Source organism: Vombatus ursinus, unplaced genomic scaffold, assembly GCF_900497805.2.
Source record: "Vombatus ursinus unplaced genomic scaffold, bare-nosed wombat genome assembly UNPS02014768.1, whole genome shotgun sequence".
Lineage (NCBI taxonomy): Eukaryota > Metazoa > Chordata > Mammalia > Diprotodontia > Vombatidae > Vombatus > Vombatus ursinus.
Genome location: NW_020954546.1, coordinates 20,007,010 through 20,021,422, shown reverse-complemented (window position 1 = coordinate 20,021,422; position 14,413 = coordinate 20,007,010). Strand labels below are relative to the sequence as shown.

The 14,413-nt window shown below is 44.8% G+C and overlaps 1 protein-coding gene across 1 annotated transcript in view; it reads left to right on the top strand.

Annotated features, from left to right (window-relative positions):
* TRPV2 (transient receptor potential cation channel subfamily V member 2) overlaps positions 1 to 14,413 on the top strand; it is a 38,466-nt gene that overhangs the window by 11,697 nt on the left and 12,356 nt on the right. Inside the window, exons 5-9 of the mRNA XM_027862434.1 lie at positions 7,116 to 7,256; positions 8,458 to 8,762; positions 10,804 to 10,977; positions 12,770 to 12,925; positions 13,490 to 13,585. Of these exons, the coding sequence (XP_027718235.1) occupies positions 7,116 to 7,256; positions 8,458 to 8,762; positions 10,804 to 10,977; positions 12,770 to 12,925; positions 13,490 to 13,585 (872 nt within the window). The remainder of the gene's footprint in view (positions 1 to 7,115; positions 7,257 to 8,457; positions 8,763 to 10,803; positions 10,978 to 12,769; positions 12,926 to 13,489; positions 13,586 to 14,413) is intronic.

The window sequence follows — 14,413 nt, the reverse complement described above, 5'->3', positions numbered from 1 at the left end:
TGGGGTTTTCTTGGCAGAGATACTGGAGCAGTTTGCTATTTTTTTCTCCAGCTCATTTTACAGATAAGGAAACTGAGGCACACAGGGTTAAGTGACTTGTCCAGGGTCATATAGCCAGTAATTAGCTAAGGCCATATTTGAACTCTGTTCCTCCTGACGCCAAGGCCAGTGCTCTATCCACCATGCCACCTAGCTGCCCCTCATGCTGTTCTTTCAACTGAAACCATTTACCTCCCTCTGTAAGCATTGAATGTGGAGACATAGGATCCGAGTTCAAATCTCAGCTTTACCAATTATTGACTGAGGGCCTTTAGTAAGTTACTTAATGTCTCTTGACCACAATTTCTTCATCCGTAAGTTAACAAGATGCCTTCTAGATGACCTAAACTAGCTAGCCCAGTCACCTTAGGTAACTAGATGATGTCTTAGGCCCTTTTTAGCCTAAAACTAGGACCTGAGGTCTTCTCAAGTTCCTCCGAATTCTCCATGTTCATGATTCCTTAGAGCACAATAACGTTGCATTGCATTTCCATACTATGGTTGCTTTGGCCATCCCCCACTCAATGTATCCAGTTTCTTGCTGTCCCAGAAATGCCTTCCATGAATATTTTGATTTCCTTGGTTTTTTGTTCTCCTTGAAGTAAATGCCCAGTAGGTGACATCAGGCCTGGAGTTAGGAAGACAAGTTCAAATCCACCCTCAGACACTTATTAACTGTGTGACTCCGGGCAAGTCACTTCACCCTGTTTGCCTCAGTTTCCTCATCTGTCAAATGATCTGGAGAAGGAAATAGCAAACCAAAAAAACCCCAAACGGGGTCAGGAAGAGTCTGGCATGACTGAAATGGCTAAACAACAACAAAGTTATATCATTGGACCAAAGGGCATAAAAAGTTTAGCCACCTTTTAGCAGAGTTCCAATCTACATTTGCTATTCCTCAGTTTTCTCGGAAATTTCAAATAATTATCATGTTTAAGTGCTCCAGAGGACCTGTGATTTCCCAGGGGTGGATATTCCCTTCACTGGTGCAGATCACAATCCCTTCATGCCTTTTCATCTTGTGCGACTCTTGCTTGTACCCTCCCATAAAATCCTCTGTAGAAAATTCACTCAACTCATTGGAAAGTTTCCTGTTTGTTCTGCTATACCTTAGATACTGGCGTAGTACCCAAGGTCCATCTCTTATCCTCCATTTTCCAAGATCATTTGTTGTGGTTGTTGTTGAGTCATTTTTCAGGCATACCTGACTCTCTGTGACCCCATTTGGGGTTTTCTTGGCAAAAATACTGGAGTGGTTTGCCATTTCCTTCTCCAGCTCATTGGACAGATGAGGAAACTGAGGCAGACAGGATGAAGTGACTTGCCCGAGGTCACATAGCTAGGAAATGTCTGAGACTGGATTTGAACTCAGGTCCTTCTGACTCCAGGCCTAATGCTCTGTCCACTGCACCATCTAGCTGCCATTCTAAGATCATAAGACAAGGTATTGTTATCACCACCTTTCCCAATCACAGACTTCCTCGATGATATCTTGGAGGCCACTTCTCAAGTTCATATGTTGTAGCCTGCTTACATGCGTGATAGAAATCATAATAATAACTCACATTTATACTAAACTTTGAGAGGCAGTGTGGCCTAGCAGATAGAAAGCCAGCCTGAGAATTAGGAAGATTTAGGTCTAAGTCCTGTCACTAACACATACTGGCTATATGACCCTGGGCAAGTCATTTATGTGACTGTTTGCCTTAGTTTCCTCAACTGTAAAATGGACTAGATGGTCTCTATGATCCCTTCCAGCTGTAAATTTATTAGTTTATATTTTATTAATTTGTGGTTTATTTTTATTTATTCATAATTTATATTTTATCTATTTATAGTTTATGTTTTATTTATTTATAATTTGTTTTTATTTATTCATAGTTTATATTTGATCTATTTATAGTTTATAATTTGTTTTTATTTATTTATGGGTTATATTTTAATTAGTTTATATCAGACTTCTAGGTAGAGAAGTCCTCTGAAGAACTTTATAGCACAGTCACCATCTACTCCGATTTCCTGTGGCTTTAATGGTTCAGATTTAGAAAAGAAAGAAGCCTAAGGTTTATAGACTGCCCAGAGGCCTCGCCCTGGTGACTTCTGCCTTTAAGAAGAGGGTCAGAAGGCAGAGAATGTGGTGAGCCCAAAACAACATCAACAAAGACATGATTGACTCTCTCACACAGGAAATGACTCTGGACTCACATGCCTGCTTTTTCATCTTTGTAAAGTCTTTATTTTATTTTTTTTATTAATTTTTTTGATTTATCAACAATCACTTCCATAAGCTTTTGAGTTTTAAACTTTTCTCCCCCTCCTCCCCAAGACGGCATACAATCTGATATAGGTTATATGTATACTTTCCTATTAAACATATTTTCACATTAGTCATGTTATAAGGAAGAATTAGAAGCAGTAAGAGGAACCACCTGAAAGAGGAAACAAAACAAAACTGAAGAAAGAAAATGGCAAATAGTATGCTTTGATCTGTATTAAAACTCCATAGTTCTTTCTCTGGATGTGGATAGCATTTTCCACCATGAGACCTTTGGAGATGTCTTAGATCTTTGCATTGCTGAGAAGGATTATCAAAGTTAGTCATCGCACAACGATGTAAAGTCTTTATGTGAAATCTTTATGAAGGTGTTTGATGTATATGTAGGGAGGTTGACTTGAAAGCTGAGCATGGGTGCTTTGGATCGACGGGGAGATACGTGTGGTCTGGCCCCTCACTCCGAAGGGTGACCAGAGGCTATTGGAGGGTCCCTTGGTCTCCGTGAGGGCTAAGGATGGGGCACTGTGCCAAAGGGGATTGGTAGTGGAGCTAGGGAGAGCCAGCCACTCTGTGAGCCAAGAGGAGTCAAGAAAAATAGCTTTCTGGTCTCTTAAGCACCTAATGAATGCTGGTTGAGTTTAATTCCTAATGATAGCAAGAGAAGGCACCAGGCAAATTTTCATAAGACTTGAACAGAATACATCTTCAGTCATATAATTGATTAATAAGGCAAGGAGACATTAATGAAATCCTTGAATGTCTGTTGTTTGTTGACTTGCAAAAAAACCTTATTTGATTCTGCGGTGCCTTCAAGGCGTTCCTTAAGCATGTTGCCTCCTTTCTTGGGACGTATGTTAAAATCCGACAGGGGTCCACAGCAGATGCAGCCACAGAGACAACTTTGTTGTTTAATATCTGCTAAGTGTTCATGCCTCCAACAAGGCGTGAAACATGGAGACATGTGCTTCCCAAGGGTGTTTGTCGTCACCACGGAGCAGATTCATTTCAAGCAGGCAGTGTGGTAAGGTGAGAAGAGTCCTGGCTTTAGAGTCAGAGAATCTCAGCTCAGACCCTGTCCTAGTCAGGGGACAAGGGAGTAAGTGGCACTCTTTGGGGGGGTACGGGAAGGCTTCAGGGGGAGGTGGAAATACATACGCTGAACCACGACAGAAGATAAAACATCTTGAAACAAGGATGAAAAAAGGGAGAAATAGGGAGAGAGAGTCTTCCGTCCCCTCTCCATTAAGACGTGGGTACCATTCTTCATCTTCCATCCCCCGGAATCATGGTTGATCATTGCATCGATCGGAGTTCTTAAGTTTTTCAAAGCTGTTTGTCTTTTTTTTTTCTTACAATAATACCTAAAAAATAACAGCATTTTATTGAATTGATTACATCACCTTTTTTTTCTCAGGTCAATGATTACCTAGTCCTGTGTTTTACCATAAGACCAATGATCGTCATTCTAAAAAATGATATTTTATTTCCCCCCCAATACACATGAAAACAATTTTAACATTTTTGTTTGTCTTTTTAATGCTGTTTTGTACCAGTTGTTCTCCCGGTTCTGCTCACTTCACTCTGTGTCAGTTCGTGCAAGTTTCCCAAGTTTCGGAGAAACCATCCCCTTCGTCATTTCTCACGGCACTGTAGTATTCCATTACATCCATGTACCCTAATTTGTTCAGCCATCCCCCAACTGATGAGCACTGCTGCAGCTTCCAGTTCCTCACTATTACAAAGAGAGCTGCCATAAATATTTTTTGTAGCTATGGGTCCTTTCCCTCTTTCCTCGATCTTTTTGGGGGTATAGCCTAGAGGTGGTAAAGGACGGTTATTTTGGTGGTTTTGTGGAGGATAGATTGGAGATGCAGAGGCTTGAGGCAGACAGACCAGGTTTTTGCCATAGTCCAGGCAAGAGATGATGAGGGTCTGAGCTAGTGCGGTGACAGCAAATGAAAAAAAAGAAACTGAGAAAGACCGTATTGTAGAGGGAGAATCAAGAAGACTATCGGATCAGACATGAAGGGTAGGAGGAAGGGTGTTGTGGTGCATGGTATCAAGTCGAGATGGGTTTAGATTCCACTTCAGACACTTGCTAACTATATGACCTGTGGGCAAGTGACTCCATCTCTCTAGGCCTCATTTTCCTCATCTGTGTGAAAACTTAATGGCTTCCAAGGACCCTTCTGGCTCCAGATTTATGATTTTATCATTGCATTGGCCTCTGGAACACCACAAAAGCCCTTCGGTGAAATCTATAGGCATTTGTAAGAGACTGACCTAACCCTCCACACTGGCAGAGCAAAGTGGATCGAACATACCTGCTGCTCAGATGAAAAGGTGCATTGTTATTATTTTTGTTGGAAGGGACATCTCTCTGGTGGGGTGGAGGAGGGATCTACTGGGAAATGAAGGTATGCAAAAATCAACCATGTTGGATACGGTGCTTCTCCTGCAATGATCCCTAGATGCTGTAAAGCTCATCCTTTGAATACCAATACTCTGGTAGCTTTGAATAATGGAATGCTATGTTCTCAGGAAAACAAAATCTTAAATGATCCACAGGGTAATAGTGGGCATGAACACGTTTTGACATGTTCCCAATGAATACCGGCAGCTAAGAAAGAGTACAAAAGATATCAAAGATTTGTGAGTGGGAAAGGAGGAGGGCTGGTTGTATAGTGGGTTTGAGGGATGATGGGTAGATTGCCTGATGGCTGCATTGGTATAAATGAATGAATGAATGGATAGACGAATAAATGTATGATGAATGAAGGGATGTATGATTAAATAGATGGATAGATAAATGAACATCTGAATGAAAGTAGGAATGGATGAAATAGCATTCATTAATTGCTTATCAATGTGTTAAGCATCAGGGATAATGAAGTATTAAAACAATCAGAGGAAGGCAGTCAGCACATTTTGCTGCAGAGAATTTCTAGAAAAACAGACAAGAATGGTCCAAAGGTAAGATTCATTCTTACATTTGCTGGACGAGCATTTATTGAGCAACTGCTATGTTCAGAGAGAGTCAGTTCGATGGCGCATAGTGCATAGAATGCTGGGCCTGGAGTCAGGAAGACTCTTCTTTGTGAGTTCAAATCTGGCTTCAGACACTTACTAGCTGTGTGACCCTGGGCAAGTCACTTCACCTTGCTTGCCTCAGTTTCCTCATCTGTCAAATGAGCTGGAGAAGGAAACGGCAAACCACTCCAATGCCTTTGCCAAGAAAACCCCAAATGGGGTCATGGAGAGTCGGACGCAACTGAAAAATGACTCAACAACATGTTCAGACAACAGGGCAGAGAGGAAAGAGGGCTGGTCTCAGGTGAAGAGGATCTGGGTTCAAGTCCCTCCTTAGACACATACTGGCTCGGTGACTCCTGGCAAATCACTTAACCTCTCAGTGTTCCCAGGTGACTCTCTTAAGGTGATTCTTGTAGAATGGTTGCTGGCTGTGATGGATCATCGGCTGGAGTGGGAATGGACCTTTGAGGTCACTAGTCCAACCGCCTCATTTTACAGTTGAGGAAACAGAGGCCCAGGGAGATAGAGTGACATGTCTAAGGTCTCACAGTTGGCAGAAGGAGTTTCCTTACCAGGTTCTCCATATGGTGAAGAAATCAAGTCTGGACCAAAAAAGTGCCAGCTACAATGTACTGCAAAAATTCAATTCACTTCCATTCAGTTAAAATATATTAAGTATCTGCTATGTGCACGGCACTGCATTAATTCTGTGGATATAAAGATAAATGAGACACAATGCCTGCTCTTAAGGAACTTTGACAAAATGTCCCCATGTCAGTCAATGCCCCTGTATATAATAATAATAATAATAAGACTAGCTGACATTTATATAACACCTACTATGTGCCAGGCACCATACTAAGTGCTTTACGATTATTACCTCATTTGATCCTCACAATAACCCTAGAAAGTGAGTGCTATTGTTATCCCCATTTTTTACCTCATTGGGGAAACTGAGGCAAATAGAGGTTAAGTGACTTGCCCAGGGTCACACAGCTACTGAATCTGAAGCCAGATTTGAACTCAGGTATTCCTCACTCCAGGCCCAGTACTCTAGGCACTGTGCCACCGTTCACCATTTTTGTGACTTCAGAGAATCATAAGATGATGAATTTAAAGGTAGAAGGAACCTTAGTGGCCGATGAGTCCAACCCCCTCATTTTATAGATGAGGAAACCAAAGCACAGAGGGACTTGCACAGGGTCACATGGCTAGGAAGTGTCAGAAGCAGAATTTGAACTCAGATTTCTAGTACCCCTCCCTGACCACCCCTTTCCTATGTGTCTTGTCTCTTCTTTTAGAGAGTAAGCTCCTTGAGGGCAGGGAACACTTACTTTTGCCCCTGTACACTCAACGCTTAGCAAAGTACCTGATACACAGTACTCCCTTAACAAATGGTTGTTTTTTTTTTGTTGTTGTTCTGTTTTTTTTGGCTAGGCAATGGGGTTAAGTGACTTGCCCAGAGTCACACAGCTAGTGTTATGTGTCTGAGACTGGATTTGAATCAGGTCTTCCTGAATCCAAGGCTGGTGCTCTATCCACTGCACCACCTAGCTGCACCGACAAATGGTTGTTTATTAATTAATCTACTGGGAAGGATAAGACGTGTATACCAAACCATGCTCTTCCCCTTGGTTTCAAGGCTCTCCATGTCCCGCCTTGGGTAGATGCTTTAGTGACCTCCCTCCAGCACTGCACATGCACTGGTCCAGTCAACCTCAGGTATTCCCTTGGTGGTTTCTCCTACTCACCCTGTCTGTTTCTTCAGGTCATAGTGCTCTGCACATTGCCATTGAGAAGAGAAGCCTTCAGTGCGTGAAGGTGCTGGTGGAGAACGGAGCCGACCTCCATGCCAGGGCCAGTGGGCGGTTTTTTGGGAAGAAGAGTCAAGGAATTTGCTTCTATTTCGGTGAGTGGGCAGATCTCTCCTGGGCTCTGGCCCTGGCATGTCATTGGCCTATTTGTCTTGGGCAGAGCTGGGGGGGGCGGTATTCTGTGAATAGGGGCACTCTTCTAGTTGCCACCCAGAAACCTTTAATTCATTCATTCGACAAATACTCATTGAGCATCTCTGGTCTTCACTGGATCACTACGTACCTGGGCTCACTGAGCCTAGTCTGGCTGGCAGAGGAGTAGAAGTGAGCATCAAGAATAAGCTGGAGATAGCTCTTAGAATTTGCCTCCAAGAAGTCATGGCCACAGCTCCAACAGACTACACAAGGCAATGTATGACCCCAGAGGACTGAGCTCAGCACAGTGTTATAGCTGTCTACCTAGTTTTGAAAAATAGTGTTACTGATATATTTGGTTTTTCCATCTGTCATTTCCCAATATATCACTCTTCCACCCACTCAGATGGCCATCCCTCATTTAAAAAAAAATAGAAAAGAGAGGGAAAAAGCAAAGGGACAACCCATTCAACAACCCATCAGCTGAATCTGAGAAACATATGCAGTCTTCCACACCTGGAGCCTCCCACCTCTGCAAAGAAGGGAAGAAAGTGCATTCTCATATTTCTTCCATAGTTATTTAAAAAATTTTTTTTATTTATGTCTCTTGGTTTTATTTTATATTTAAATTTTTTATTTAAATAATTTAATTTTATTTAAAGTATATTTAATTTTTATTTATTGATACCTTTTGTTTGGATATCACCTTTATTTCTGAATTATCCCAGTCCACTCCCTTCCCCAGAAAGCTGTCTCATAATAAAGAATAACAAAGGAGAGAGAAATCAGTTCAACAGAGCTAATCAAGGCATCAACCGAGTCTGAGTATATGCAGTATTCTACACCCATAGTCCCCCACCTCTGCAAAGGGAGGCGCATTGTGTATATCCTTCTCCTGGTTCTGTTTTCTTCACCCTGCATCAGTTCGTATAAGTTTTCTTATGCTTCTCTGAATTCTTCATCTTCATCATTTCCATTATCTTCACGTACTACAATCTGTTTGGCTATTTCCCATCACCACTGCCATCTGTAGCTTGGTGACCAAAAAGCAGAGGGGTCTAGGGGGAAGGGAAGGCTGGCAAGGTGAGATGCCCCATCTGTGTTCCTAAGGGAAACAGGAGCTTAAAAGTGGGGTCCAAGCTGCCCTCCTTCTGATCCCAGGGGAGCTGCCACTGTCCTTGGCCGCCTGCACTAGGCAATGGGATATTGTATCGTACCTCCTGGAGAATCCTGACCCTGACCGCAGGGCCTGCCTCGAGGCTGTGGACACCTGGGGCAACACTGTCCTACATGCCCTGGTGATGATTGCGGATGACTCGGTGGAGAACAGCGCCCAGGTGAACAGTATGTATGACTACATCCTCCAAATTGGTGCCCGCCTCCGCCCCTCCGTGAAGTTGGAGAACATCGCTAATCTCCAGGGGCTGACGCCGCTCAAGTTGGCAGCAAAGGAGGGGAAGATCGAGGTGAGTAGGGCCTCCCCCATCCTGTTTCCTTTGGAATCTCAGAATCAGAAGGGAGCTTATAGGCTTATAGGTTCAAGCTGTACCTGGATATCGCTCCCCTTTGCCAGAGCTATAACTAAGGTGAGACAGCATGCGGGCTGTCCTAGGGCACTGAAATTTATATGGCATTTGAAGTTCAGAAGATCATAGGGTAATATGATCTTGGAGCTAGAGGTGGAAGGGACTTTAGATGCCCAAGGTCACACCAATAGTACGTGGCAGAGATGGGATTTGAACCTGGGTCCTCTGATTTTGGGACTAGTGCTCTTTTCACTGATTTATATTACCTTTCACTGATTATACTATATTTATATATTATATTAATATTATAGAAATAATTGGACTTTGATTCTATTTCGATTTTGTTATATTTTTTACTTATAACTGGTGAAAATAGGCAGCTAACAGAGGTCATTCTTCCTTCTTCAAGGGCCATGCTCTAGGGTAGGGGTGGGGAACCTGTGGCCTCCAGGCCACATGTGGTGGCTAGGTGAGGCCTGCACAACCTGTGGCCTGCAGGTGGGCTAAGGCCCTTGGGTGTTTGTAGCACTTGGCAACCATCGAAAAATGTAGAGGAAAACATCCTTTGTATGTAAAGGAAATCCTTTGGCGGGCTTCAAGTGGCCTGAGGACTGAAAGCTGCTGCAGTTGGGCAGGCCTGCTCTAGGGTCTCAAGTGCGGCCCTTTGACTAGGCCACATGTGGCCTCAAAGCCATAGGCCCCCAGCCCTGCCAGGGAATCTGCTTCCCCCACCTCTTCTCCAAAAGAGGTCTCTTGGTGTCCCAGAATCCCAACTGGCTTTGTCTTACAACATTAATTTAATTGCACGTTTTGTGGGGCTTGGCGACAGGGGCAAAAACTTGCTCATTACAGTTTTGCCCTCTGCAACAGGCCCACAAAGCATTCTCCAGCCTCTGTCTTTAGTGAGAGGGAGCCCACTCCCTCCCGAGGTGGCCCATTACACTTGGGGACAGCTCGGATTGTTTGAAAGCTTCCCTTACTAGCAAGCTGGAATTGGCCCGTCCTCACCCTCCATCCGTGGCTCCTCTGTGGGAAAGAGCACTGAGGTCAGAGGACCTGGGCTCAGATCCTGACTCTGCTACCTACTACCTGCATGACCGTGGGCAAATCTCTTACCTTCTTTTGGCCCTCAGTTTCCTCGTCTGGAAAATGAGGACGTTGGACCCATTGATCTCTGGGATTCCCATTACCTGGAGCCAAGCAGACTGTAGCCATTCAGATTGAGCCTGTCTTCAAGGGCTCATGAACACCTCTTTCTGAGGGAAAGAAATGAGCATTCAGGAGAGCCCGGGCTTTGTCCCAGCTCCAGCCACTTCCTCTCTGGAAAGTCAGGTTGCTGGAGAAGGAGATTCTTGAAGCTCCAACCTCACATTTTCCAGAGGGAACAGACCCAGAGGACAAGTGACTTGTCCAAGGCACTTTATAGCTAACATTTCTATCATACCTACTATGTGCCAGGCATTGTACTACTCACTGCTTTATAAATATTATCTCATTTGATCTTCACAACAACCCTGGGAGGTAGGAACTATTATTTCCATTTTACAGTTGAGGAAACTAAGGCAGACGGCAGTTAAATGACTTGTCCAGGGTCGTACAGTTAGTAAGTGTCTGAGGCTGGATTTGAACCTGGATCTTTCTTACTCCAGGCCCGGCACTCTATCCACTAGGCCACCTACCTACCTACTTTATAGCTGTAATTACATAAATTACTTTGTCTGAGCCTCAGTTTCCTTGTTTGTAAAAAGGAATTGGATCAGATGGCCTTTAAACTCCTTTTCAGCTCTGAATTCATGATTGTAGGCTCTTAAGTTCACATAGTAGTGGTCCCTGTCAAGTCCATGCTTTGAAATGCTCTGGACAGCCCCTGCTCACGGCCCCAAAGTCCAGGCCCCATTCTGGAAACTGATTGCTTGGGGGGAAAAAAGCAGAAAAGAGACGCCACACCGCCCCAGGACTCACCCAGCATCCTCCCTTCCAGGTCTTCAAGCACATCCTGCAGCGGGAGATCTCTGGGGAGTACCGGCACCTCTCACGGAAGTTCACCGAGTGGACGTATGGGCCTGTCCAGGTGTCACTCTATGACCTGTGCTCCGTGGATAGCTGTGAGGACAACTCAGTGCTGGAGATCATTGCCTTTGGCTGCAAAGCTCCGGTGAGTGAGAGGACCAGCTACCACCATAGCTGTGCCAGACACATTCCAGGGATCGCTGCCAGGTACCCAAGGAATCCTGGTGTAAACTAGCCAGCCTCCCAGAGGCTGCCCAGAACCAGGCACTGCAGGAGGCTCATAGATGGAGAGCAGTAGAGGACACTGAGTCCGGCCTCCTCATTTTACAGATGAGGAAACTAAGGCCAACAGAGGTTAAGTGATCCTATCTCCACCCTTCCTTCCTTCAGCCTTCTTTCTGCCAGATTGCTCTGACTCCCAATCCAGCCCTCTTTCAGCCATATTGCTTTGACAATCAACCTTCTTTCTACCATACTGCTCTGACTCCCAGTCCCAATCCCAATCCTTCTGCCCTATTGCTCTGACAATCGGCCTTCTTTCTGCCAGACTACTCCGACTTCCCTGCCCTTCCAGGACCCTGCAGGCATCACCTTCTCTCTAAGTCCCCTATAGGAAGTGGCTCTGCCATTTACCAGCTTTGGGACTTCAAGGTGATCCCTTCCCCGAAGGCTTGTGTGTGTGGGGTAACCCAAAAGTCTGAGTGAGGCCTATTCAATCTGAAAGCTACACTCAGACTTTTAGGACACCCTGCATAAAGAGTCACCTGCCTTGCAAGGAATGTGAACTTCCCAGCATCAGACAGTCAGTCAGTCAACAAACATTTAAGTGTCTACCCTGTGCCAGGCTCTGTGCGAAGCATCATCATCTCTGTCCTCAAGGAGTTTACATTTTAATGGGAGAGACCGCATGCAAAAATACAAGATAGACAATAACGTAATGGAAGGGAATCCCAAATAATCTTCTATAATGGTCATCATCATTATTACTCCTATTTTCCCTAGGATGTGCAGTGATCAGAGGAGATACTGATGGCAAAGGGGCTTGTAATGGCAAGAAAGGACTGCTTACATGAGTTATTGTTATAGAAAGACCAGTGGTGCTGACAGCCGAGGCCCTGGGTTCAAATCTGGCCTCTGCTTCATCCTTACTGCGTGAGCTTGGAGAAGTCTCTCTGCTCCTCCATAAAATGAAAGGGTTGGGCTAGATCGGTAGATCTCAAAGGACCCTCCCCTCGGGGTCCCTGAGACCCTTTCAGGGAGTCCTCAAGGTCAAAACGACTTTCACAATAATACTAAGACATTTTAACTTCTAATATAGTAAAAGTCAGTAGATAAAATCCGCACACCCAAAAGCTCTTGGGGGGAGGGGCCCTACTTTATAGGTGGGTAAAAGGGTTCTAAGCCCAAAAAGTTTGAAGACCACTGACCTAGATGACTCCTTCCAGCTCTCAATCCCATCGTCTCCTTCTGTTACTTCAGATGTGATTCTTGCTCCAGCGCCAAACCTAGAAAGATGCTCTATCTACCTCAGTGTTTCTCCCCCTAATCCCTAGTTTGACATTTCGGATGGGAATTCTTCCGCAGTGCGGATTTCCCATGTTTGCATGGATATACAAAGCTCTTGCCCTGAGGACTATCCATCAATCAGTCAATCAATAAGCATTTATGAAGCTCCTACTATATGCCTGGTGCTGGGGATACAAGCATAGAGAATGGGACTATCCCTACCTTCAATGAACTTACAAGGGGAGTTGGGAATGTGCCAGCTTTGGCCACCTCTCCATTGGCTCCCAGCAGCCCTTCCAGGCCTCCGGGATGCTCCCAGGACCGGAAGGCACAAGGCTGAGTGAACTTTGGGATCTCCCTGGAGCTCGGGTTGCTTGTCACCTCCTTGCAAATGCCTTGCTTTTGTATTTTCCCTTGGGTCCCTCTCCCAGAATCGACACAAGATGGTGACGTTGGAGCCATTGAACAAGCTACTGCAGGAGAAATGGGAGTCGCTGGTCACCCGATTTCGCTTCAATTTGGTTTCCTACTTTCTGTATATGTTGATCTTCACGGCTGTCACCTACCACCAACCTGTCCTGGGGAAGGTGAGGGGGCACCCTGTCAGAAGAGCCTGGGGAGGGGGAGAAAAGGGAGGGCAATTCTGGGAGGAGAGGTAGGCTCAGCCTAGGGGACAGGGGAGGTTGGGTGACCAGCTGTGAGTTTACTGTCTGGGCAACATTCCAACACGTTGCATGAGAGATTGAATGACCATTTGTCTACTGTATTGTCTGAGCAATATTCCAGTATATTGCATGGAAGTTTGGACGCCTATTTGTATGATATGTTATTCTGGTACAGGTTGGACCGGCTGACCTTTGAGCCTGTCCCATCGCAGATATAGGGCTGGGGCAGTACGTCTAATGGAGAAGGGGGAGGCTGCTTTTTTTTTTTTTTTTGAGGGAGGCACAATACTGACAGAAAGAAAGAAGATAGGAAAAGCCTTGGGAAGACAGAGGGTAGTGACGTAAGGGGACAGTTGGTTAATGGTAAGGCAAGGAGGAGGTCATGAGATCCTCCTTGGGGTCAAGATTGGAAATAGGAGGGAGAGAGCCAGCCCTTGATGAGAGGGGCCGGGGGCCTGAGGAGAGCTCTGGATTTCTCTTCTCTAGAACATCATTCCTCTGAAAGCCACAGTGGGTAACTCAATGCTCCTGATGGGACACATCTTCATCCTCTTTGGGGGTATCTATCTCTTCTTTGGCCAGGTGAGTGCCTCTTCCTTCTCCCATGTAGCCACTGGTTGGTGGGAGAGATGAGCATGGGCCCAGGCTTTGAGTCACCTGGCCATGATCTTTAGCACCCACATCCTAATGGGACAAATGCCACTTCCTGTAGAAAGTCTATTCTGATCACCCCCCATCCCCCACCCCCAGCTAGTACCTTCCTCCAGACATTAATTGGCCTATATTTTATATTGAATTCTCTATGTTCAAGTTGTTTTCCCTCAATAGAAAGTAAACTCATCGAGGACAAAGTTATTCTCTTTTTTTTTTGTCTTTATAACCCAAGCACAGTACCTGGCACATAGTAGGTACTTAATAAATGCTCTTGAAATTATATTTCATCCCTTCCACAAATCTATTGAGCTGTTTGCGGCCCTGTTCAATAGTGAGCCAATGGAATCCTAGAACAGATGTAGGGGACACACCATGGGCTGCACTCCCCACAACCTTCTGGGGCATGTCATCCCCAGGGAATTTCTCCTAATAGAGGAAACCCTTCCAGACAAAACCACTGTGAAAAAAGCAAGGTATTCCTTATACACAGAATGTCAGAACCAGAAGGAACTTACGGGTCATTGAATTCAAGACCTTTATTTTACTGAGAAAGTATTTGAGACCCAGAGAAATCAAATGAGTTACCCACGGTCACACAAGTAGTACGAAGCAAAGTTAGGACCAGAATCTAGGTCTTTTGACTCTCTGTCCTAATATTCTTTCCATTGAACCTTGAGACGTGAATAATAATCCTACCCTCAGGCAGCTTCCCATGTGAAGAAAGATGAAGGAGATACAACAGCAGTCAGAGAAAGG